At 39.6% G+C, this 26,512-nt stretch overlaps 1 protein-coding gene across 1 annotated transcript; it reads left to right on the top strand.

The window, feature by feature from the left end:
* The first annotated feature begins 1,245 nt into the window (after positions 1 to 1,245).
* On the top strand, positions 1,246 to 25,954 carry tmem185 (transmembrane protein 185). The gene is made up of 7 exons (XM_039766562.1): positions 1,246 to 1,430; positions 3,401 to 3,577; positions 6,974 to 7,181; positions 11,007 to 11,090; positions 13,769 to 13,945; positions 21,162 to 21,285; positions 22,904 to 25,954. The coding sequence occupies exons 1-7, from the start codon at positions 1,393 to 1,395 to the stop codon at positions 23,143 to 23,145; spliced, it is 1,050 nt and encodes a 349-aa protein (XP_039622496.1). The 5' UTR covers positions 1,246 to 1,392; the 3' UTR covers positions 23,146 to 25,954.
* The last annotated feature ends 558 nt before the right edge of the window (positions 25,955 to 26,512 follow it).

Below are 26,512 nucleotides of genomic sequence, written 5' to 3'. Positions count from 1 at the left end.
CAGTGGCCTCCACCTGTTAAACCATTCCTGTTTTGGGGGTCATCTCATTGTTGCCCCTCTAGTGCATCTGTTGTTAATTTCATTAACACCACAGCAGCTGAAACTGATTAACAACCCCCTCTGCTACTTAACTGACCAGATTAATATCCCATAAGTTTCATTGACTTTATGCTATACTCTGATTAAAAAGTGTTCCTTTAATTCTTTTGAGCAGTATATTTAGTTTACACTAAATTGAGGAATGTATACTGCTGCTCCCACTTTTCTTGAATCTGGACATTTAGAACAACCTGTATATAGTCATACCAATATGGTGCAATATCTTTTTTCAAAACATGTTGACATTCTCTTTTATTATTTATCATAGGTACTGTGGCAAAGGTGCTATATAGGAGTCGACCCGATACAGACTGACAGAGGAGGCACATATAAATGAACAAAAAGATTTATTTTCTTCACCTGTGGGGCATCTAATGACTGATCCAGTGTCAAAGGGGCGTCCCGACCGGGCATAGGTCCCAGCCATATTCCACAGTACATATTTCCTCTATGGAGAGATCAACTATAGTATTTTAAAAAATAAAACTGGGTGGAACTTTGGCCCAATAAATTCTACTAAACACTTCCCCACATATTTTTAATTTTTAATACAGTTCTCCCAACGCTACCTCCATATGCTACACATTGGCAACACTTTTTTAGTCGGCTGCTCTGATGTCAACTTTACCCAGCATGAAACTCATCTTAAATCTAATGGCATTTCTCCAGTTTCCATTTGCAGAGCTAACATAAGAGATGTACAAAAAGCTCTTGTACATATTCTCAGGGCTGATGATTATGTCAGTTCTAATTTCTTTGACCATTTTTTAGATGCTGCTCCATATGCCTCATCTCATCTCATCTCATCTCATCTCATCTTCCTATCCGTTTTGCCTGGTGAGGTTCAAGATATCAGGAGGCCCAAGCACGTCAGTCAAGACTTTCCTGACCCCATCTATAACTGATCTTATCATGCAACACCTGTTACCAAATAGTTTGTTTCATTTAAATATTTCCCCCTCGGAAGCGTATTGTTTTTGTTTTTCTGTCCGCCTAAATGGTACTCGTCTGGTACACGATGATTGACAACTCAGGAACCAGTCGAACACTTAGTTTTATCTTTCTCCCGCCCATAGTGCTACGTGATTGGTCAAATTTCCAGTTTCATTCTCCACTTGGGTTTATTCCCCGCCTTTCTCTCTCTTGGGTGGGTTGAGCTTATTGCGGTCATGTTTGGAAATCGGTTGGGTGTTACACGTTCGGGCTTGGTATTTTATTATTGGGCAGACTCGTCAGAGAATTTACACTCTTAAAATTATATTAACGATGGTTGTGAAGAAAAAATAATCAGCAATGAACTTAAGGGGATTTTTCCAGGATTTCAACCCGAGGTAAAGATTCTGGTTCCACTAGGAAAAGGAACGATTATATCAGTGATTTAAGGCCTGCTAAAACTACAGAACTGAGCAACGCACTGAATAGCGCTTTAATTGGTCTTTCCGACGTATGCGATTGCCTCCTTATAATCCTTTCGCGTGCTTTTCTATAGATTTTGTTAATCGCCCACTTAACCTCTTATCATTTCCCACAACACTGTCCCCCCCACTGTTTCACTCGTAGCTTCAGGCCTGGGGTTCAAGTAGGAACTTATGCCGGAACGATGAGTTGCAAAGTCGGTAATCGTGTCCACGCTGTACCTTCCTTACTGTCAAGAACCACTTTCGTTACTCGTTGTGAGACGAACGGCTCGTGTACTTTGAGTTCAATACAGTAAGGGGTTTTTGTGTCATCGGGACTGTTGATGAGGTTGGCTCACAATCGAAACTAGATTACTGCCGGCATTCTGCTACATTTTCTGTAGTTTGAGAGTCGAGGAAATTAAGGGAAATTGCTGTTGTACTGTAAATCTTTTTCTCTTTTATGTGTATAGCCGGCTTCAGCGCATGGTCAAATTACCTATCCAGTTATCTAATTTTAAGAAGCCCTTGACTCTTCAAAAATTGCTTATAAGCACAAAATCTCACCTCACTCTTCTCTCATCGTGAATTAAGGAATATGCTTTGTGTCAGACTGTTTAATAAAGAATGTGCTTTATACTCCTACCAAGAATTTATAGACCAGCATTATATTGGATTTAAGCTTACAGGTTATTTATGCAATTACCATTCATTTTGTTAGCAGTTATAAAAATCACATTGGTTGTATTCTCCGTTTGAGAAAAAAAAAAAATTCCAGCTCTTTCAATAAATGGGGTCCCATTTTTTAGATGACAGATGTAACAACATTCTCATTAGGATTGCCACTCGCATGTCCGATAACTTCATATCCAATGCCCCCAATAGATGGAGTTCCACAACGGGGCACATGCTTTAGAAAATAATCTTTTTTTCTACTTCAAAATTATAAATCCAGTTCACCCAACTGAGCATTCAATTGATAAGTATCATATTAATATATCTTCAAAGTGTAGTTTTTATAATATGAAGACAAATCGCCTTTTCTTATTTCTGCATCAGTTCTAAAATATTTTGAAATGATGTATTTTTACTTCTTTCTAGAATGACCAGAAAATCTTTTCTAGTATGTTTGAATGGACTGTAGTTCCTTTTTTTGTTTTTAAATCTGAAGATAAAATGATAGAAAATATAGGAAGCGTGCTTTCCTTACTTGGCAAAAATCAGATACACAAGTCTAAATCTGAGAATGTTTTGTTCAACGTTTCTCTATGGAGATTAAAGTGTTAGAAGTAGGATTAAGAAACACAAATGTAATAAAAAGTGAGAAAGGTCTTCAGTTCTTTTCTTGACAGTTATAGTCTCGAAATCCTTCCTTTCCTTAATGGTTTAACTGTCGTGACTCCTGTATGTTTGTTTGCTATATTAATGGGTACTTTGGATTTCTAATGTATTTGAATATTAATACAATAAAAAGTATTGGAGGGGGGTGTCATTTTGGGAAGTGGGGCTCATATGTTAGTTTTATGTGGTCATCACTGCTGCTTCACCATTTGGGATTTCCAGCTTTGAAGAATCCTGCGCAGTCTGTAGATTTGTGACATTCTTTGGGTGCCTGCTTTGAGTTCTTTTTGCTGTGGCACCTCATCATCCTCCACACGTTAAAAAGGGGTACAAGTTAAGTTAGTTTGCAGTGATAAAGTATCTAGTCCAAAATTGTGATTGGGCTGCCTCAATGTCCAGGTTTGGTTCCTTGGTACTTGATGATGTTGAAATGCTGAAGTGAATGAGGAAGGATTGATAGCTGAAAGGACTGCACATTTCTCCTTGCTTAACAATGGCACCACTGTTTTTTTTTTTTTATTTTGCTTGCCCATAAGTTCATTTTGTTTCTTCCTATGTTTCAGTAAATTCCTCATCTATGCCTGCCTGCTACTCTTCTCCGTCTTGCTCTCACTAAGGCTTGATGGGATCATCGAGTGGAGTTACTGGGCCGTCTTTGCACCAATATGGTTGTGGAAGCTGATGGTTATAGTCGGTGCCTCAGTGGGCACAGGAGTGTGGGCACGCAACCCCCAATACAGGTAGGCTATAGGTAGCTAATATATGTACCAGATCAACTTTTTTCAGTTAACTTAGAATTGAAATGTAGAATGCGATGAATCAAAATTTCACTGTGTGATTGAAATGTTTTAAAGTAAGGAGAGACATTTTACTAAAACAGCAGACAAAAATAACAAAGTAGTGGAAGACAAAGCCCACATTTAGTAGTTCACACTGTACTGTAGGTCTGTTCAGCTGTTCAGTTCATTTATGTCTTAAATAGGACAAGGAACATTTGCACGAATAGGGCTCTCTATGCATTTTCAAACCTTCTAAATTAAGGTGCACAGTTACATGCAATGCACAAAAACACAAAGTTGAGGAGGAAATCATCATAAGGTATGTGAAAAATACACAACTTTTAATATTTACTTCGGATAAAAGGCTTCAACTATGCAAGTGCTTTATTTTGACCATATAGCCTAGGCGGAGTGGTGGCTCTGAGGCTAGGGATCTGCACTGGCAATCGGCAGGCTGCTGGTTCGAATCCCGTAAATGCCAATAGGGACTCTGCTCTGTTGGGCCCTTAACAACAACAACAACATTTATTTATATAGCACATTTTCATACAAACAGTAGCTCAAAGTGCTTTACATATTAAAGAATAAAAAAATGAAAGACACAATTATAAAACAAAATAAATCAAAATTAATTAACATCGAATAAGAGTAAGGTTCAATGGCCAGGGGGGACAGAAAAACAAAAAAACTCCAGACGGCTGGAGAAAAATAAAATCTGTAGGGATTCCAGGCCATGAGACCGCCCAGTCCCCTCTGGGCATTCTACCTAACATAAATGAAACAGTCCTCTTTGGATTTAGGGTTCTCACGGAAGGGCTTGATGATGATGATGGTCACGTAGACTTCTTCCTTTTAATCCGTCCATCATTGTTTGAGCATCATGAAGCTTTGAGTAGGTGGAGGTGGCGCAGGCCACCACCACAAAGAAACCGGAAACCTGCGATTGCTGAGCGCCTTGAGTTGTGAGAAAAGCGCTATAGAAATGCAAAGAATTATTAAAGAATTCTTAGTTCTTTTAAAACCGAAGGCTTCTTTTTTTAGTGATTTGCCTTTTACAATAATTTGCATCAGAACACCATAATGAGTATTTAGTGAACATTTTGTGGCTCTTGGAGATTTTTTTGGTTAACTTTTTCTTGAGCTTAACTAAGGCCACATGATGATCAGTATCAATGGATTAGTAGGTCACAGTTACAAGTTTTGGATGCTTAGCACATCTAGCTGATATATGTGTTACCGGCAATGTATGAAACGCGGGTATTGTATAGAATGCCTAGGCAATGTATAGAATGGCTGGTGTTTTTGGGCAAAGTATGAAATATCCAAATTATTTTAATATTAGGGTTGGCGCAGTGGTAGAGCTGCTGCCTCGCAGTTAGGAGCTTCAGGTTCGCTTCCCGGGTCCTCCCTGCGTGGAGTTTGCATGTTCTCCCCGTGTCTGCGTTGGTTTCCTCCCACAGTCCAGAGACATGCAGGTTAGGTGGATTGGCGATTCTAAATTGGCCCTAGTGTGTGCTTGGTGTCCTGCGGTGGGTTGGTTCCTGCCTTGCACCCTGTGTTGGCTGGGATTGGCTCCAGCAGACCCCCGTGACCCTGTGTTCAGATTCAGCGGGTTGGAAAATGGATGGATGGATTTTAATATTATATATACTTTCCCTAGGCATTATATGTAATACCTAGTTATTATATAGAATGACAAATGCTATTTAGGCCAAGTATTTAAAGAGAGTCATGAAAAGGCTTTGACATATATGAAAATGAAAGACATACAAAATAAAGTACAGTATAGGACTTTCTTATTGAGGAAAACAAAAGAAAATAAAATATGAACCTATTTGTTGCAACAAGGAAGGAAAGAGTTTTATTTTAAATTGCACTTAATTCCGAAATAAGACTAAAATGCAAATGGGGAATTCTCCATCTGAGGCGAGTGTCGAAAGTCACGTGACATTAGAAACGTCATTAGCAGGAGTATTTTATACTTTGCCAGTTTATCTTTTGGCATTGCATAGAATGCCTAGGAAATCGTTTCATACTTTGACGTCTAATTTTTGGCATTCATATACTGTATATAGCCTAGGCATTCTATACAATGCCTGCTTTTCATACATTGCCGGTAACAAATACACTTAAAAGACACTTTTTTTAGGTGCGCTTGAATAAAACCTAAAAAGCACATAACATACTACGATCACCGTGTCAGCCTGTCTGTCCTCATGAAGCAACTTGCGTTAAAAGTGGACCAATTTTGTTGAAAATTCAGTTTGGCGCACTTTGATTCTTCAAGGAAATTTGTGACAAGCTTCATTTTTCATTGAAACATCTTAGAACACAGCAGGCCCATTGAAAAGCATTGGAGAATTTATAAGCTCATGTGTTTTAAAACCAAGAAGCATTCTGACCAACTTCAATTGCAGATTAGTTTCCTGTTTCAAATTTACCTTGAGCGAGAGATCACTTCGAATTTCTTTTATTTTGTATTTTTGACACTTTAACTCATCTGACAGCGTCCCCTAGCCGCGAAACAGATCTCGGATACAAGCTAGTTAAACGCAGGGAGAGATGTGCAGGCACAAGCTGCGACTCGGGTACACCCGCTCAATTCTCCTAAGTAGGTTATCGGTATCTAAACCCTAAAAGTAAAACCTTTTAACTGAACCGCCTATCTAGAAATGAACAGAAAGGGAAAGGAATTACGTAAGCATCCCCCTGTAAGCATGAATCATGCAAATATGTACACAGTATTTACAATATGTGACACTCTAAACAATATTGTGGCTACATTTTCTGGACATTATAAAATGCATTACTATTATTTTTATGTTTATTTATATTATTGTTACTGGAATATTTAATTCGTATAAATATAACTGACTCTAGCATGTAACAAAAAAATAAAATAAAGTTCCAACTTTCAGATCGGTTAACGAAGTCCCTGAATGTTTTGCCATGCGTACATTTTGTAGCTTCTTTCAGATATGATAGTGTAGACTGCCGTAAATTGAACAGTTAATTCAGTACTTTCATTGTAAGTTAATAAAGACAAATCCTGCTTAACTAATGACATTATAGCAGAGTTTCGCTTCATTCCACTTAGCTGAAAATTGCTTTCAGCGTTTTAATGAACTTAATTACTGTGTACCATCTTATGGCCTTTGTTTCTTAATGGTGCATAAGAGCGCTGGAAACAATTGTGACTTGAGCAAGTTGCTTAAGCAAAGTGAAGTTCTAGCTGTAAACTTAAACTTTTTCAAATGTGTATTTTTTCCTCTTGTTAAATACATTGATTTAGCTTTGATTGCTCAGTGGAGGTGTATAAAGAGCGTATCACAATTATTTTCCCCTTCTTCTTGACAGAGCTGAAGGAGAAACATCTGTGGAATTCAAAGCTATGCTCATTGCAGTTGGAATTCACTTGCTGCTGTTAATGTTTGAAGTTCTGGTCTGCGACAGGATTGAGCGAGGCAGTCATTTCTGGCTACTGGTTTTCATGCCTCTCTTCTTTGTGTCACCAGTATCTGTGGCTGCTTGCGTATGGGGATTCAGGCATGATCGTTCACTGGAGGTTGGTCACACTAGTAGTTATTTATAATTTTGGACATTTACGTTTTGCAGTAATTAGAATAATACTTCATAGATCTGTGTGGTAGGACGTTCATATTAGCTGATAATTCAAGTTCAAATGGTCATATTAAAAAAATTCATGTATATTTGAGCTTAGGTTACAAATTTGGGTAGCTTGCAATGTGTGCTTTCCTGTGTTAAGTATATTACACTAGCAAGGGTGCCATTAGTATGCTGTATCAGGTTATGGTCCTGATGTGCAAAATATTTTGAAAATTATTTGCGCTCATTGCAGACATAAATTCCATACTAAGTAACCGCAGGAGGGATTATCCTGTTTGTAAAATATGCATACACATAGACTGATGAGCCAAAACATCATGACGGCTCCCATATGAAGTAAAGATGTTGACTATTTCATGACACACTTTACGTCAAGGTCAAGGATATATTACATGGTAAGCGGACATTAGGTACTCACAGTCATTGGGTTGAATACAGGATATGTGGACAAGTGTAAAGACCTGAATTTCTTCGGTAAGGGCCAGATGACAGGGTCAGAGCATTTCTGAAACAGCAAGGCTTGTGAGGTGTTCATGGTCAGCTGTGGTGAGTAACTACTTACCGTGGGGTCGAGGAGCGTACTTTGAAACCACTAACTGCCAATAGGGTGTCCCAAGATTCAAAAAAGGCTATCCCGTCTGGTACAAAGCAACAGAAGGGCTGCTGTGGCACAGTTTGCAGATCATTTTACTGAGGTTACAGGGAAGGAGTCATGACACACAGCACATTCAACCCCGCCGCATATGGAATTGTGTAGGAACAGGCTCATGCTAACCCCTGCCCATTGTTGAAAGCACTTGAGCATCAGTACTAGTCTTTGGATTAATGGAAGAAGGCTACCTCTGGTACGATGGTAGGATGCACCATGGGAAGAAGACGAGAAAATGGAAGGAGTGTGATGCTGGGAAACCCCCCCCGAGTCCAGGCATTTGTGTGGACATTAACATGTGCTTAGTAAGCTAAACACATGACTCTGGCAGTCTGTTTTTTATTTTTTTGGAAATGCCTCACTGCATGTCTGAAATTTACTTGCAGATTTTCTATAATAATCATGTTTGAGGACTGAGAACGCCATTCCAAAACCTTACTTAAAAGAACTGACTCTAAATGAGTAATGCTGTATTGGATGAATAGTGCAGGCTACCTGTGTGATGTAGTGCTGATTGTTTAGATTTGGTGTCTTATGTATTTAAGAGAGCGGTGCATTTTTGGAAGAGCATTAGTTTTCATTTTAGACAGAATATGAGTGTTGGAAAGAGAGGCAATAAGTCTTTAGATCAAAATAAAGAGATCACCGTGAAAGGGAAAGCCCCAGCTCACCAAAGAAGCGACTGTGAGATAAAATTCTGATACTTCAGTCAGAGGTAGGAGAAATTTTGAGCCTCATCATTTTCTAAAGATAAAAGAGCAAAACAAATGGGAAAAAAGGGGCGTCGTCAGTAAAGTTAGATAGTTGACAGGCATAACTTTAGGCCAAACAAGTTCTGATAACTGTGTCTAGTAATAACAGTTTATACACTGTGGTGGATTGCTGGCATTTTACTCCAGCCCTCACCCCCAGGCTGCCAGGAGGAGCTCTCCCGACAGCGTGATCATGCCCCGAGTTCCAGCAGGGCATCATGGACTATGTAGTGTTTATACACAGCCCTGCTGGATACCTTGGGGGCCACCAGGCGTCACTGTAGGGGGGCTCGTAGGCTCGCATGTGCCCTATAACCCGGGAGTACGTCATAGTCATGTGACAGGAAGAAACGACGTGCTCCCGGGGTGAAGAAAAGGACTGTTTGCCCTGACCCGGAAGGAATAAGGAATTGTGGACTGATTGGGCAGGAACACCTCCGGGTCAGGGGCTATAAAAGGACTATGGGCCAGTCCAGACACTGAGCTGAGCTGGGAGGTAGGAGGGCGAGGAGGAAAGAGAATAGTGTTTTTGTGGTTAATTTATTTGTGGTTTATGAGTGTAGAGTGGAGGTTGCTTTGTGCACTGTATAATAATAAAAAGTATAGTTATTATTACTCTCACCTGGTGTTCAGAGTGGTACCTGAGGGTGTCAGAGGTGGACCACACCTCTATCTGCTACAACTCCTTAAGTATTTTAGTAAGTAGTTTAGCCTCTGTTTTTTGTCAGTGACAGCAATCTGTAACTTAAGCATGTCCAGAGATCCTTATTTTTTATATAATAGTGAAAGAACTTATTTATTTTATGCTGGATATTTAATGGGATTGTGAGACAGGACAAAAGCAGGTAGCCTCCCTTCAGAGTTCTTATAGTTGTGAGGGTAATAATTGGGCATCCAAGCCTCTTGTGACAGCTTTGAGGTTGTTTGGCTCAGCAGGGGTTATGGGCTCTGAAGATAAAGAAGTATTAACATTGCAGAATTTGTTAAATTAATTTTATTGGAGTCTATAGATAAAATGCTGCTTTTGAGTTTCATTGTAGAGATAGAATTCAGAAGGATTTATTTTTTTGCCATAGACAAATAATGTGAGCATAGTAAACCAGAACATATATATCAGAACATCCATCCATCCATTTTCTAACCCGCTGAATCCGAATACAGGGTCACGGGGGTCTGCTGGAGCCAATCCCAGCCAACACAGGGCACAAGGCAGGAACCAATCCTGGGCAGGGTGCCAACCCACCGCAGATATCAGAACATGCTTGCTTATAGTGTTGTAGTTTCAATGTCAGCTCTTTTTTTGGAGTCAGCCAGGTGGGACATAAAAGCTGCTGAAAAATCTGACAAAGGCACGCGGGGCCGTGGGTATGATTTAGAAAACAGTCGGGATTTAGGTCACTGAAGTGACAGCTGGCCGCTGTATTGCTAGTTCTTCAGCAGAGTAGTGCTTGAGTGCCATCTGGAGGTTTCAGTTATTTGCTGCAAGACCTTGGCAACAGCCAGTGTTAACTAAGAAAGGTAACAAGATTAAGACTGGCATCTGTCATGAGACAAAAACATGTGCAGTAACAATAATGTCAGCTTGTGTCTGTTTTCTGTGAAGACAACTGCAGAGGGATTTTAAAGATTGAAACTATCCACTACATTTAAATGAATGCATATTTTATATAGTACCAAAGTGGATGGGTATGGGCACTTAATAAGAACTTTAGCGTCTGTGGCAAGAATAATGCAGTGATTTTGGAAATCAATTAATATTTCCTGCAAGCTCATAACAAAGGTCCGTTTGGAAGGAGGTAGGTAACATGATAACAAGTACAAGTTTGTAGTTAACCGTTGCACTCCCGAATGTAATTTAAAGTTTGGAACACTGATATTAGTGTGCCAATGGTTTGGATCCAGTGTTTTCTTTAATTAAGCAGTTTTTTTTGTGCTAGCACAGAAACACAAAGAAGGAAATGCCTTTAACCATAAACCCTGAACATTTGACAAGGCAGCCACAAGAGGAGCCCTAACCAAAGATGGAGATACAAAGTGAAAGCCAAAATCTGTAAAAGGACTGAGTTGTGGCCCCACAGTAACAGCCCAGTAGGAAGAACAAGTTTGAATGTCTGATTGTGTCAAAATTGCTCTTTCTTTATTGATACTTGTGTAGCTCTGGTTTCTGGAAAAAAAAAAAATAGTTTACTATTTTAAACTTTCTGGATTTAAAAATCCTCATCAACCCAAGCAAGACTGGTTTTGTTATGATAGTCAGCAAGTTCCGCTTAAATAATTTCCTTTTAAAGAAAATTGTTAAAAAAAAAAAAAATGTGAATTGTAGAATGAAGCTTTGTTTTACATCAAGATTTTTTTTCCCCAGCTGGAAATCCTTTGCTCTGTAAATATCCTTCAGTTTATATTTATTGCACTACGACTGGACAAGATTATCAATTGGCCTTGGCTGGTAAATATGATTTTAAATATATTATTGTTATTGTCATTATTATATGTTTCTAATTATAATTTGCCCAACTGAGTCAGGAGAGCTGTTTTTTCCAGAAGCAGTAATGGACAATTACTTAAGGCTCACTCTATATGCACAATTGTGTGATGGAGTGCGAGAGACTAATCCATTTCAGTTTCTTCACCAACACTTGTGCCACTGCTACACACTTCCATAAAGGCTGAATGGTAAGAGCAGTAGATGGGTTTCAGTACACTTTCCATTTTTCAGCCTTTCCCTTTAATTGCTGTGCATTAGTTCACATGATTACACATCAAGCAGATCTCTTTAATGGTATTAAATGTAATGAATAAGGTCTTCTTAACTGTCCGTCTCCTCATATAATATTCGTCGAGACAGAAATCTTTGGTACAGGAAGTGCAAAACCTTACAGTAAGATTCTCAGACGGTGAATGAAAGCCTAGACTGAATGCATTCTCCCTCGGTCTGCATAAGATGCCAGTTTGGTTTAGAATTGTACATACATTTCCCTTTACCTAGACTGATTAAATATACCTTGGACTCGACCCTATTGGTCAGAGACATACTATACTTCTGTATTTATGTACTTGTCTGCCTCAGACAAAAGTTTTAACTGTGTCCTGGGCTACACTTTTTCCATACCTTTCAGACAGCGCAGTGATCCTCCATTCATCTATCCATCTATTTTCCAAACCCACTTATTCAGAACATGGTTGCAGGGAAGCTGGAGCTTATCCAAGCAAGCACTGGGCGCTAGGCAGGAACAATTCTTGAACAGGACACCAGTGTATTGCAGAGTTAACACAAACGCACACTAGAGCCAATTTAACATTGCCAGTCCACCTACCCTGCATGCTTTTGGACTATGGGGAGGAAATCAGAGCACCTGGGGGAAACCCACTTTGGCACAGAGCGAACAAGCAAACTGCAGGACATGAACCCTGGTGTCCTTGTTGAGAGGCATTAGCACTACCACTGAGCCACCTCAGTGACCATACACACCTTGTTTTGTTCACACGTAACCAGCTCTCTGTGACACAATGGGAAAGTGATGTCGACCTCTTAAAGTCATGGTTATCAGTAAACAAACTCCATTGTGCTTTAGATACCTCCGTTATGTTCACACTGTAGTTAAGTGATTTTTTTTGTTGACATTTTATATTAACAAGCAGTTTAAATCAGATATGATTTTGTGCAAATATCCACCCATCCTTGATGTGCCCTCATTGCAGTATGACGGGTGGTCGCGGACATTACCTGGCCGGGACACCACCAGAATCGAAGGACCAGGGGAGAGAACATCAGTTAGGCAGTACCTCCCCTGGGAACGCGAGAGGGCAGGCCTCATGGGTGGATGTGGCACCATGGATACCTGCTGGGCACTCTGGGAGCTGGAGTTTAGTACATCCCTGCTGGGTTCTCTGGGGGCCGCCAGGGGGATGGACTTCTACCACACCTGGGAGTATTTCCAGGTAATCTTGATGAGCCACCTGGAACACTCCCAGGACCTGTAAAAGGAGCTAGTCACCATCACTTAATGGCGGGAGGACGTGGACGAAGCTCGTGACGAGGAGTGGAGGCGAAGGGACTTTGGTGCTGCAAGGACTGTGCTGTATTTTGGGGAAGCAAAGAAGAAACGCTTCCCTGGCTGTAAATAAATCGTGTGCTGCGTGGTGAAAATTATGTCCTGCCTGTCTGTGTCGCGTTAGGGTGGCTGTACACGCCCGGGCTTCACAGCTCAAAATTAATAACAATATACATAAGGCAGATACGACTTAACAGACCACCTCTAATAACAACAGCATACTGACTACATTTCTAGTGCAGGATGTCTCCGAATTCATCAGCCCATGACGGTAAGAAAGAGAAAATGAAAACAAAAAATGATGATCACAGTGTTTCTGAGTGTAGTCAATTTGCCGTATTGCTACACTGAAACCCGTGGACATGAAAAAGGAGCCAAGGCTTTTAAAAGTGAGATGTGGATGTTTTGGATAGAAAACAGTGGTTTGACATTTTCCAAATTTCAAGAATGGCATTCAGTCGCCTATCACAATACCTATCAGAAAGACATTCTCTGAAAAATATTTGCTTGAAGCACATATTTTTATCAGGCAATACTTATTAAGTTGGTCATCTCACTGTCTTTCCATTGGCTTGCTGCATTTGTACTGTAATTCATCGTTACTTTCAATGTAGGAATGTGGTGATAGTTGGGGAGTATAAATTTCCATACACTTCCACTCGAAGCACTCAAAAACAGATCACATTCCACTTGCATATGTGTACTTTGGGTTTAGTACCACATGTAAAAGTGCTCTAAATCCAATTTGAAAAGTCCCGATTTCTTGGGTTTTTTGCTTTGCTCTTCACACTTGGCTGAAAAGGTCAAATTTGTGCCACATATAATTGAAAAAATTAAAATTAAGCTACAGTGTAGCGGTTGACTATACTCTGGTCCATTCTTACTCTCTCCTGTTTGGTATGAAATGAGGTTATGAATGTGAATGTTAAATGGAACAATTGCTGTATAACAATGTTTGATTTACTGAATCATAATAGGCATTATTATTAATTCTTTAAAATCAATGAAGGGAGGAGGTATTGTAATCATATAGCATGGCCTTTTTTTTTACGGTGTGTTCACTATTTTCCAGGTTGTTTGTGTTCCTCTGTGGATCCTTATGTCATTCCTTTGCCTTGTTGTACTGTACTACATAGTGTGGTCAGTACTGTTTCTCCGTTCCATGGATGTCATAGCTGAACAGAGAAGAACTCATATAACGATGGCAATTAGCTGGATGGCAATTGTGGTGCCATTATTAACATTTGAGGTATGGTTTTACTTGCATTAAACAATTCTCCAGTAATTCATGTAACTTTTATTTTGATATTTGTTTGTTTTTTTATTCAGCTTTTTTTAGCTACAGGTTTCACAAATTTACAATACAAAAGCACAAAAAGTTCTGTACCTAAACTCCGGAGATGGATTAACACAACACATCTGGTTAACTATCTCAGTGGAGTATCTTTCTACATGCTTAAGGCTATGTGTTTGTATCCTAAAGTTGTCTGGTGCCTTGTCTAATGGTGTTTACTTTTTGCAGTGATGGTACCAACCAGGTACCCTGTATTAAAATGAGTAATTTCAGGTAATGAATAGGTAAGTGGGTGGGTGGGTGGAATCTAGGTTAATGTTGGGTGTGAGATTTAAAACACTGCTAAGCTTAATATAGGTCATTTCTCGCTAATTTTGGCCAGCAGCCACATGCACTTAAGAAAAGGAAATCCACCTAAATCTAAGCATGTTTGGGCCCAGCCAGTACTTTAGTGGGACACCATCTAGAAAAATCTTGGATTTTGCCTAAAGATGTGTTGGTGTGGCCAGCAGGGGTTGCTTACTGTGTGGTCTGAGTGTGGATCGCAATGCCGGGGATGCTGTGCTGCAAAAGTGGCACAGTCCTCGCTGAGGTCCTGACTCTCTGTGGTCATACTGTAAAAGATCCCTGGGCATCTTTCATAAAGAGTAGTGTGTTTTCTGATGTCCTGGATAAATTGCCCATCCTGGCCTGGTCATTCTGACCTCCTAATTGTCCTCCATCTCTAATTGGCTAGCTTTCCCACCTGTTCATCACTTATTAACAATGTGTGGTGAGAGTACTCACCGGAGTACTGGTGCAAAATGGCTGCCGTCACATCATCCAGATGGATGCTGCACAACTTCTCTGTGTTAAGTGCTTTGGAAGGCACTATATAAATGCAGTGTCTCTTAATTTTGTTTAGAGTGATAACTCGTGACCTAAATGTACCCACATTCTCAACTATTACTATGTGTTTTCGATAGATAGATAGATACTTTATTAATCCCAAGGGGAAATTCACATAAAATAGTCCAATTTTATCAACCAACCTGCACTTTGCTGCTGTCTTTTTACTGCAATAACTGGTTAGTAGTAAGTAAAATTTATTTTACAGTATTTTATTGTTAATGTTCTACATTCATAGTGCTTGCTTAAATTGCCTTTTGCATGTCTATTTTTGAGTTTTTGACAAATCTATAGTTTAATACAAAGTAAGCTTTGAAACCAACATGGCTTTCTGCAGTGTGGCAGGGTCCCAAGCTGTGTGAATTCAGATTGAGTGACTTGATGAACAAGTTAAGTCATTTTGACAGTCTTTCGCTAGCAGTGCTCGGGAGGCTAGTACAACAACAACATTTATTTATATAGCACGTTTTCATATAAAAAAATGTAGCTCAAAGTGCTTTACAAAATGAAGAATAGAAAAATAGAAGAAAATAAAAAATAAAAATAAGCCAACATTAATTAATATAGAATAAGTAAGGTCCGATGGCCAGGGTGGACAGAAAAAACAAAAAAAAAACTCCAGAGGCTGGAGAAAAAATAAAATCTGTAGGGTTCCAGACCAAGAGACCGCCCAGTCCCTCTGGGCAATCTACCTAACATTTCCTCATGGAAGGACTTTCATGATGATGATGGTCACGTAGACTTCTGGCTTTCAGTCCATCAATGTTGGTGCATCATGATGCTTTGAGTAGGTGGTGGTGGTGCAGGCCGCCACCACAAAGAAACCGGAAAAAGAAACAGAAGAGAGAGTAGGGGTCAGTGGATTTTGAGCCACTATGAATAGTTATTATGATGAATTGAACATACAGAGTATCAGGATTAAGTTAAAGTGAAGTTATAAAAGGCCATGTTAAAGTAATGTGTTTTCAGCAGTGTTTTAAAGTGCTCTACTGTATTTGCCTGGCGAATTCCTATTGGCAGGCTATTCCAGATTTTAGGTGCATAACAGCAGAAGGCCGCCTCACCACTTCTTTTAAGTTTAGCTTTTGGAATTATAAGGAGACACTCATTTGAGGATCTAAGGTTACGATTTGGAATATAAGGTGTCAGACATTCCGATATATAAGATGGAGCGAGATTATTTAAGGCTTTATAAACCATAAGCAGTATTTTAAAGTCAATCCTGAATGACACAGGCAACCAGTGTAGTGACATCAAAACTGGAGAAATGTGTTCGGATTTTCTTTTCCTAGTTAGGATTCTAGCAGCTGCATTCTGCACTCGTTGCAAGTGATTTATGTCTTTTTTGGGTAGTCCTGAGAGGAGTGCGTTACAGTAATCTAGTCTACTGAAAACAAAAGCGTGAATTAATTTCTCAGCATCTTTCAATGATATAAGAGGTCTAAACTTTGCTATGTTTCTTAAGTGAAAAATGCTGTCCTAGTGGTCTGATGAATATGCGATTTAAAATTCAGATTACAGTCAACAGTTACCCCTAAATTTTTTACTTCCGTCTTAACTTTTAATCCTAGTGCATCAAGTTTATTTCTGATAACCTCATTGAATCCATTATTGCCAATTACTAAAATTTCAGTTTTCTCTTTATTTAGTTTGAGAAAATTACTATTCATCCATTCAGAAATACCAGTAAGACATTGTGTTAGTGAATCGAAAGAGTCGGAGTCATCAGGTGCTATTGATAAGTACAGCTGTGTGTCATCAGCATAGCTGTGGTAGCTCACGTTGTAACCTGAGATAATCTGACCTAACGGAAGCATGTAGATTGAGAAAAGCAGCGGACCCAGGATAGAGCCTTGTGGAACACCATATCGGATATCATGTGTCTTTGAGATTTGATTACCACAACTCACAAAGAATTTTCTCCCTGCCAGGTAGGATTCAAACCAATTTAAGACACTGCCAGAGAGGCCCACCCATTGACTAAGGCGATTTCTAAGAATATTGTGATCAATGGTGTCAAATGCAGCACTCAGATCTAAGAGGATGAGAACAGATAAATGGCCTCTGTCTGCATTTACCCGCAAGTCATTTACTACTTTAACAAGTGCAGTTTCTGTGCTGTGATTTGTTCTGAAGCCTGACTGAAATTTATCAAGAATAGCATGTTTATTGAGGTGGTCATTTAACTGCATAATGACTGCCTTCTCTAGAATTTTACTTAAGAAGGGCAGGTTAGAGATGGGTCTAAAATTTTCAAAGCAGAGGGTCAAGATTATTTTCTTGAGCAGGGGTTTAACTACAGCAGTCTTAAGACAGTCTGGAAGACCCCGTATCTAATGACGAATTTACTATGTCAAGAATATTGTCAATTAGCACGCCTGATATTTCTTTGAAAAACCTTGTTGGTATTGGGTCAAGGACGCAGGTGGAGGGTTTCAGTTGAGAGATTATACTATGTAATTCAGGTAAATCTATCCTGGTGAAAGCATTTAATTTGTTTATAATGGAGTACCGGGGCTTTGGAGGTTCTGCAGTGTTGGGGAGATATACTATGTTATCTCTAATATCATTAATTTTTTGATTGAAAAATACAGCAATGTTCTCACAGGTTTCACTGGAAGTATTCTGGGGCATTCCTTTGTGTTACCTGGGTTTAACAGACGATCAATTGTAGAAAATAAGACTCTGGGATTACTAGCATTGTTATTTATAATATTAGAGAAATAGCAGCCTCTCAAGACGGACAGTGTTATTGTATTCTGTTATTTTAACCTTCAATATCTCATAATGGATAGTTAGTTTAGTTTTCCTCCATTTACGCTCAGCTCTACGACATGTTCTTTTAAATCAGACACTCTTTGGGTCTTCCATGGAATAACAATGCTAGAAGATTTTTAACTGTCTTTTCAGGTGCAACTATGTCAACAGCAGCTCTTACTTTAGAATTAAAGTTTTCCACTTTACTATTTACACTATCCTCGCTATTATAGTTGGCACTATAAACGGACTGATTGCTTAGAATAGTTGTAAGTTTTAAAGCTGCTGATGAGTCAAAGAAGCGTTTTTTAACAAAATGCTTCTCATGAGTGTTTTCTATCTTTATTTCTATATTAAATAGTAGAAGGAAATGGTCTGATAGACCAATATCAATGATCTGCTTTATATCAACTTTAAGTCCTTTAGTAATCACTAAGTCTAACGTATGACCTGCTTTATGTGTAGGTTGATTAACGAGCTGTCTCAAATCAAAAGAGTCCAGGAGGTTCATGAATTCTTTTACTTTTTGGTCACACTGATTGTCGATATGAAAGTTAAAGTCGCTGACTATTAAGAGTGTGTTCGTAATTAAAATTGACATTAAGTCAAAGAATTCCTCAAAGAAAGACGCGTTATATTTAGGAGGTCTATACACGGATAATACAAGAACGTGAGAATCTCCATGAATAACAAAGGCGAGATGCTCAAAGGACTTAAATTTACCAAAACGAACATTTTAACCGACTCGAGTAAATGTTTGCCAAGCTACCCCCCCTTTTTTTCCCTGGCGGTCTGCACGAATAAAACTGTAATCCGGAGGCGCAGATTCGATTAAAACAGCGGCGCCGTCTGAGTTAAGCCACATTTCACTTAATGCAATACAGTACCTCTACCCACTATACTCTCTTCTGCCACACACATGACATCTCCAGTTCTTCCATGTTGTCTCACTCTGCAGATCTGCAGGTTACACACATCTCTACATGTGTTCGTTCCTTATTTGTCTAAATTGCATAGTTTTAATTCTAAGGCATTTGCTTTATAAAATTACAAGATTCCCTCACTTTACGAAGCAGCTCCGTTTCTGAAAGCTCCTTCATAACATGAATATTTCCTAACAAGAACACCTAATTACAATTAATTTAAACACTTTGCCTAGCCCCCCAAAATGCCTTCCGTTTTTGTTCAAAGAGTAACAACATGAAAATGAACATTAGAGCAGTCCCCTTGTATTCACAGGGAATACGTTCAAAGCCTCACCATGGATGAATGAAATCCACAGATGATACCAAACCCCTATATATGCAGTTAATCCATGGGGGCTTCATTACTGAAAAACCCTACGGATACGGAAACCACATGTGGATAGGTTACTGATCCTATGGGCAAAAATGTAGTTGGGTTCCATCCGGCAGGATATCGGGGTCAGGTGGATACACCAGCAATCTGCTCTCTCCACTGCAGGTCAGTAAGGATCCTTCTGCAGAAACGTGTTAAGACTTTTAAATCCTGTATAGTCAAGTTCGATCTAAGCGCTCCACCAGAGGCTGTTAACGACAATGGCAGTGCTGATCTGAGGACCTCTCCAAACTATCCAGTTGATAGTAGCAATTGGCAGTGTGTGCAAAGGGCAGGGGCTTATGGCATGCACTTACTGGCAATTCCTCATTTGTAGGGAATGATTGCAAGCCCCTGCCCCCTCACGAATGGTTTTCAAAAGCTTACCCACGCACCAGGTAGACATCCTTTGATCCATTCAGTGCAGCCCCTGGAGATGGGAAGGACACCACAAACTGTTATTATTGCTGCATGAGAATTTTTGCAGAATTTTATTTTCTGCTGTGCCTGGCTGTGAAAAGGGAAGAGTAAACTGCGGGAGTTGCAAAATGGGTTACACTTTTGTAGACGCGCATAAGCAAATCCATAGTGTGGTTTTATTGTATTAGGCAAAGTTAGTTGTATTTAGAATTGTACTACAAGCGTGGGTAACTTTTACACTGTCGATGCTATAATAACACTTAATGAGAGGGTGGCCGGAGTGGGTGATGTCAAAACAGTGGACAAATGGGATCATTCATGCTGGATGCATTCTTACAGGTGAGTGCACAGTTAATTCTGTTTTATGAATTTCTAATTTCTGGGTGTTTTTCTTACTTAATATTTTCAAACCACAGATAACTGGAACTATAGATGAGGAATCCATGGTTGAGGGTGATACTGGTGAAGTTTAATAACATTAACCCTAATTAGACATTGGCCTTCAATAAACACTGTTTAGTAATGCTGTTTATCTACACTTCATCTCTTCAAGTTTCCAGTTGAAAGAAAAGGCCTTTCAGTTTTTCTTGGGCTTTTCTGTCACCTTTTTTTAGAGCCATGATGCTCAAGATAATTAGAGAAGGCAAGTGAGCAACACACATGTGTGTACTGCTGCACGCCATTTGACAGACTGCCGCAAGAGTGGTCTGTAAACGTAGCAGCGTGGTGGAAGACTGTGATATTGTTTGATCAGTATCTACTCCTGACACAAACAGTGAACTGTAGTAAGGTATACCTAGAATAACTGCCAAGATGATGGTGTGTTCGCACATTTTGAAAAAATCTTACTCGTTCATAAGATGAGAAAGGGCATTAAGACTTTATTTGTATATGCAGCCCGTCAGTCATTTTCCAACCCGCTATATCCTAACACATGGTCATGGGGGTCTGCTGGAGTCAATCCCAGCCAGCACAGGGCACAAGGCAGGGACAAAAATCCTGGGCAGGGTGCCAGCCCACCACAGGGCACACACTAGGGACAGATTAGGACTGCCAATGCACCTAACCTGCATGTCTTTGGACTGTGGGAGGAAACCCACACAGGGAGAACATGCAAACTCCTTGCAGGGAGGACCAGGGAAGCGAACCCAGGTCTCCTTACTGCGAGGTCATGCATATAGGAACCTAATCCTCATGCACTTTGGGCATTTTACTTCATACCCTTTTGCTTTCTGGGACAAAAATACAAAAAAAAAAAGTAGAATTAGCATGAAACATGCATGTACAGTGATGTACAATATACAATGGATTAAGAAAGTTCTCAGACTCCTTTATATTCTGCACACTTTATTCTGTTGTAGATTTAATTCTAAATGGATAAATTTGCCATTTTTTGCCCATAAATCTATACTCACTAACCCATAAAGTTAATACATGGTTTCTGAAAGATATGCAAATTTATTAAAAATCCAAAACTGAAATCTCACATCCTGTTGCTGATAGACAAAAGACAATGGCACAATACTTTTTTCATGCTTAAGCCTTGGGTAAGCTCAGTTGTGTTGCTGTCTCACAGATTTTAGGTTGGAGTCCATCTTGTTTAGGTGGGTTGATAGCCTCCTTGTGCTGTCCTGAGACATCCTGAGACATCCTGAAGTCGATTTAGTGGTTAAGAGAGTGCAATAATAGTGTGTTTATAAAACTGTTTGTAAGTGCAGTGTTCTTGAAATGTGATCATTTAAAGAAGTCAATCATCATTTTGTTACAGATTCTTCTGGTTCACAGACTGGATAATCACAACAAATTCCCTTACGTTCCTATCTTCATTCCCTTGTGGCTGTCCCTCATAACACTGATGGCAACAACCTTTGGACAAAAAGGGGGAAATCACTGTAAGTTGGTGTTACATAATTTCCAAAATAAAGACACTTGCAAATAATGCGATGATAATTAAATATATTTTTCATGCAGGTAGGTGCATGGTGTACCTGGGAATTTTAGGAGGGCTACTAGGCTAGGAATGTTTTTTTCCATTACAAGATGAAGCACATCTTTATACATTAACTGTAGCCGTTTAAATCTCAACCCATAACCAATAATTGATGGATTACACAAAACAATAACTCCTTATGACACATCGTGCCACAAAGTGGGGCTTTGAACGGCAAGTGTGGTTTGATTGACAGTTGTATCTTTCTGACAGCAGTGGGGAGTGCAGTGAGCAGAGCAGGTAGTGTGGAGGTTAGCGTTGACGCATGTGCGATTGTTCACATCAGCTCAGCAGCTCCTCATCTAGCAGCCCCTGGTCTCGGGTAGAGAAAGTGACCTCCTTTGCTGATAAAAGTACAGAAATCAGCAGAGAAGGAAAAAGTAGATGTAATGGTGTGTGTGTGTGTGTTCACGGAATTAAAGGCGACAAGATGCAAGCAGGCTGAAGATTGTCAGGAGTGCGTCAGGATGGAGGTGAACTTTTCTTGAAGTTTGAGTGCAATCCCAAAGGAAGTGTTGAACCTGCGGTGCTGCAGCAGGTGAAAGGGAGACTTCGACTCTTTTGATTCATCACAATTCCACGAGGAAAGGAGTAGTAAGAAAGTCGTGGAGGCCATGTTCTGCGTCGAGGGTTATAGCTGAAGGCAGACCGAGTTTACGGCTCAGGATTTCCGTGAGCGATCTTGTGTGATGATGGAGTAAATGATGCAAGATAGTCATCGGCTAGTTTTTTTGAAGTAATGGGACAAAATTGGTGATACGGCAACATTCATGTAGAGGACACTTGTATTTGCATTTCTCTAGACATTGTTGGTTTTAGTGGATTGTTTTTAATTATTTATTATTGACCTCACAGCACTGATTTTGTTTTTAATTTCCATATTTATTTACGATGAATTTTTTAAACTGTACTTTTAAGTGTCACTGACCTATCTTTCATACTCTCATTCATAAGTTACTTTTATTTTTTACATTTGTGGACATGAGCATCATATCACTTACCTGCTTCAGTTTCAAGGAGCCAGAGGAGCAGGCTGCTGTGACTGGGGTTTGTGCAAAATGCCGAGCAGCCACTGCGACAAGTGCAGGATGGGGTGGAGGCAGAAGCCAGACTGTTGGCATATAAAGAGACCTACCACAGCATTATGGTACAGTAAGAGACGGTACTTACCTTGTACGCTGATGAATAAGTATAGAATATCACTATTGGAGAATTAAATACATACATACACATCTAGCGACAGACGATCCTGATGTGGTCACACGCAGTCATCCAGCCTCGCCTACATCTGGTGCCCAGTCCAGCACTGTTTCCTGCCTGGTGCCAGTTACTTTCCACATATTCTCTGGCTCACTGATACCCTGAATTAGATCAAACAGGTAGGGCAATGTCATGTTGTGTTATTTTAAGAAAAATATTCTGAACAGCGTAAATCTGGTCTGTGATTTCTCATGGTAGTGGGGTATGTTGAGAGACCATTAGAAGTTTAATATATAAATTGAATCTTTTTTTTTTTCCAGGGTGGTTTGGCATCCGCAAAGACTTCTGTCAGTTTCTCCTAGAAATCTTTCCTTTCTTAAGAGAGTACGGGAACATCTCTTACGACCTCCATCATGAAGATATCGAAGAATCTGAAGAGACTCCTACACCTGAACCACCAAAAATTGCTCCCATGTTCCGCAAAAAGACTGTCGTGATCACCCAGAGCCCAGGCAAATATTTTGTACCGCCGCCAAAACTCTGCATTGATGTTCCTGACTGATTTGTGTCCCCTAACTGGACAATGACTTTTAACTGGAAAGAAGATGGAAGAGAAAATCCTCCTCCCATGCCCACTCATCTTTTTGAAACACTTCCTTATAAACAAAGTTCTGTGTGACTTTTTAAATAGAGCAGTTCTAGTTGTCCATCTGACGGCTAAAACAGGAGTTCCATTATATTCAGAATAAAGGACAGAGGACAAACAATGAGGAGTATAGAAACAAAATGAAGGAAGGCTGCAAAGATTTGAATCATGTTTAGTCGAAATGTGTACTCCTTTAACTGTCAAGGGGAAGACTTTACTAAAGTCACACAAACAAACAAGACAGAAGGATTGAAGTCCATTCCTGAAGAAATAAGCAGTACTGTTTCGGACAATTTTCCCCTTCAGTGTTGCTGCTGTTTACTTAAATGTGATCTCCATTTTTGATTCCTACATTTTTAGGGAAATAAATGCACAGTAGTTAGGCCAGAATTTTTTGAGATTACGTTTTTGGAAAATAAATTGTATTATTTATAGTTCCTACTTTAGCCGAAATCCGCCGTGACGTAGAGTCGAGTATTCCTGTGTTCAGCATCCATTCAGTGTCGCCTAACCGTACCTGTTCAGCACTGATTGGCACACTTCTCTTTGCTTTTGCAAAGAATTGTATAAAATGTAAATTTGCGTGTAAATATAATTTAATTTTTTGCTAATCTGAAAAGCTCTGGCTCAGCTTGGAAACGTTGCCGTCAGGTTAGAACAGAAGTCATTGTAAAGAAGCCTGCACCCTTCGCCACCGCCTTCATATGGGCTTCATTGAAGGGCTCATGGCGCCGCAATACTTGGTTTGAAGCCTGTCTAATAATATTTACGTACATTTCATTCTACTTACTACACGCGCGCTATTGCATAATGGAATGCTTGTCACAGAGCTTTGGGGAGCAAATAATTGTAAGCCATGTGCTGGTTGTCGCTTTCTGTACTGAAATTTATATTCATTTTATTGATAACTTCAAGTAGTAGAGGTAGCACCTCCATGTTTGTTGAATGGTTGTGTTTGTCTTCAAAGCAGAAGAAGCAGTGCTGTGGTGAGCATCCCTTCATGTAAGGAAATTTGCCTGTTTTAGAGAGCGTGATCTTCATTGTTCAACAGTTGAGGGTGTTAGCTGGGGGGAAGGCCTGACCGTTTTTAAAAATAATTTAATGCCAGATACTGAATTACAAAGCGATGTTAGCTAACAGCATCTGAGTGGTCCTTTTCTGGGCTGCGACTATCTTATAAGGCCAATGGAAATCCATTGTATATACCGAACCTCCATCTGTTTCCTGAAACACTAGTAGAAATATAGCGAAACTTACATAGGAAGACATCCGAGCCAAATACAAAATTCTGAACTATTAATCTACAAAAAACTACAATTTGAAGCCATTTTAAATGTAACAATTAACGACGACAAAACAAATATTGTTTGCTTGTGCAACCGTTTAAGCAACTTGCACCACGTTGAATTAATATTTCAGTTTATTTGTTGAGGCTCATATGTTTTTGCTAAGAACATTTGTAATTAATGCTTTATCTTTTAATGCAGAATAACTGCTTGCCATGCATGTGCTGAGTATGTGGGGGACCTGAGCTCCTTTAAAAGCGTATTCCTCTGCAAATATTCAGTTATTCCAGATGTTCATTTTCACCTGTGTGATTTTGTCACAAATGCCATCATGGTGGCTTTGTGCCATATAACCTCGGCCCCCGACAGTTCTTCTCTTTCTGTGGGTGCCCTGCCGTGACACGTGGCGTGACTCGTCGGTGCTTTCCAACGCAAATCATTTAGAAACTGACCCCACCGTTTTATTAGCCTAAAGTGAAAGTAAACACTTGGAATGTTTTATCTCACTGTCGGTTTACTGTTCACAGCACGTCAGCCATGTCAGTTAAGAGTTTCGATGGAGAAGTGGCACAATCTGATGCTAAGTTTGTGACCAGAATGTTTGCACAGAAAGAGAGAGACATGAACGTGGAATTCAATGTGAATTTGCGCAGCGGCCTTCGGTCTACGTTTGACGTCAGTTGTGACTCTTGTGGCGCGGTGGACAGAGACGTTGCTGGTCTCTTTCTAGCCCATAACTGAACACCACTGCAAGGCTGTGACGCCGCCGCTCCTCCGCTTGGCAGGCCAAGTCAGCCTTTGACGTCTGCAGTTGTCATGGAGTGTTTTTATCAAGTTGGAATTGTTCGGTTTTACTGTGTCTCGTAGGTGACGTATCCTTTATAATTACTTTGGCCTCTGAATTATAGCTGGGAACTGGCGCAAGTGCTCTGAGCGCTCCACAAGAACAAACTGAATGGTTTTGGATTAGTGGAGAGTTCAACTTACTCTTAGATGGGGGGAAATTCATGTTGTTCAGTTGTCTCCTCTGTTTTTAAAGCATTGGCATCTTCAAGTTCACCATCATGTTTTTGATTCATCCTTCAGAAAATGTTCTCGGCAGGTCTGAGAAAACAGAATGCAAAAGCGCCTCTCGTTTGTGTCGTTCCTTACTTTTGGACCAATTTTGTTTTTATTTGCAACTTGTGTTTTATTGAAGGAGGTGAATGTTAATAAAAAGTGACCATGATAACGGCCATGGTTAAGATGCAGGTGTCTGTCAGATCCAGTCGGAAATGCTCCTGCACTGCAAGGTTTTGCTCATTTTCTACAAAACAAATAATATAATAAGTGGAATTGTACTGACCTGGAAAAATTTATGTTAACAACTGTTTTGTGATTCATCGTCCACCTCCCTTTTCTCTAAATAAAGGCTTTTGTTTCATATTTCTCATTCGTCATTTAAATACATAAAAGTTCAATCATTTTATTTAAGTTTATCTTTTCTCTGAGGTGGATATTAATTTATACCCGGCTGTCTCAAAAATGGAAGGCCGTCTTCTGTAAACTCTTGTGTTTTAAGATGTAGGGAACAACAAGGTTTGTGCTGAAATACTGAAAACGAAGACATGTTACACCCAGTCTTGTAATTAACTTTCATTATGTTCATTTCTATGCGTATTTTTAACATATACAAAATTATTCATTTTCTGCACACTTTATTGTGTGGATTTCATTTTAAATGAATGCATGAAAAATGAGTCTGACCAGGTAAGAATTTGTAACGACATTTCTGTCATCTGCAGTTGTAATGAGCTTGTCAAGTTCATTCATACTTGAATGTCTCCTCAGAAAATGTGACAAACATACAAAAAGTATAATTAGCCTGAGAAACACGTATGTGCAATTATGTACAAGATACAGTGGATTAAGAAAGTTCTTGGACTCCATTCTGCACACTTTATCCTGTTGTAGATTTAATTTTAAATGGATACAATTGCCATTTTTGCCCATCAGTC

This window comes from Polypterus senegalus, chromosome 10 (assembly GCF_016835505.1).
Source record: "Polypterus senegalus isolate Bchr_013 chromosome 10, ASM1683550v1, whole genome shotgun sequence".
Classification (NCBI taxonomy): domain Eukaryota; kingdom Metazoa; phylum Chordata; class Cladistia; order Polypteriformes; family Polypteridae; genus Polypterus; species Polypterus senegalus.
The sequence above is the reverse complement of the archived record's forward strand: the minus strand, read 5'-3'. Positions and strand labels throughout refer to the sequence as shown.

What these genes read in the sequence shown, in the direction of transcription:
- tmem185 (XM_039766562.1), top strand. Translation starts at nt 1,393, where the DNA reads ATGAACTTAAGGGGATTTTTCCAGGATTTCAACCCGAG. An exon ending in TTATCAATTGGCCTTGGCTG is followed by an intron (nt 11,091 to 13,768) that starts GTAAATATGATT and finishes ACTATTTTCCAG; the next exon opens with GTTGTTTGTGTTCCTCTGTG. An exon ending in TGCCATTATTAACATTTGAG is followed by an intron (nt 13,946 to 21,161) that starts GTATGGTTTTAC and finishes ATTTTGTTACAG; the next exon opens with ATTCTTCTGGTTCACAGACT.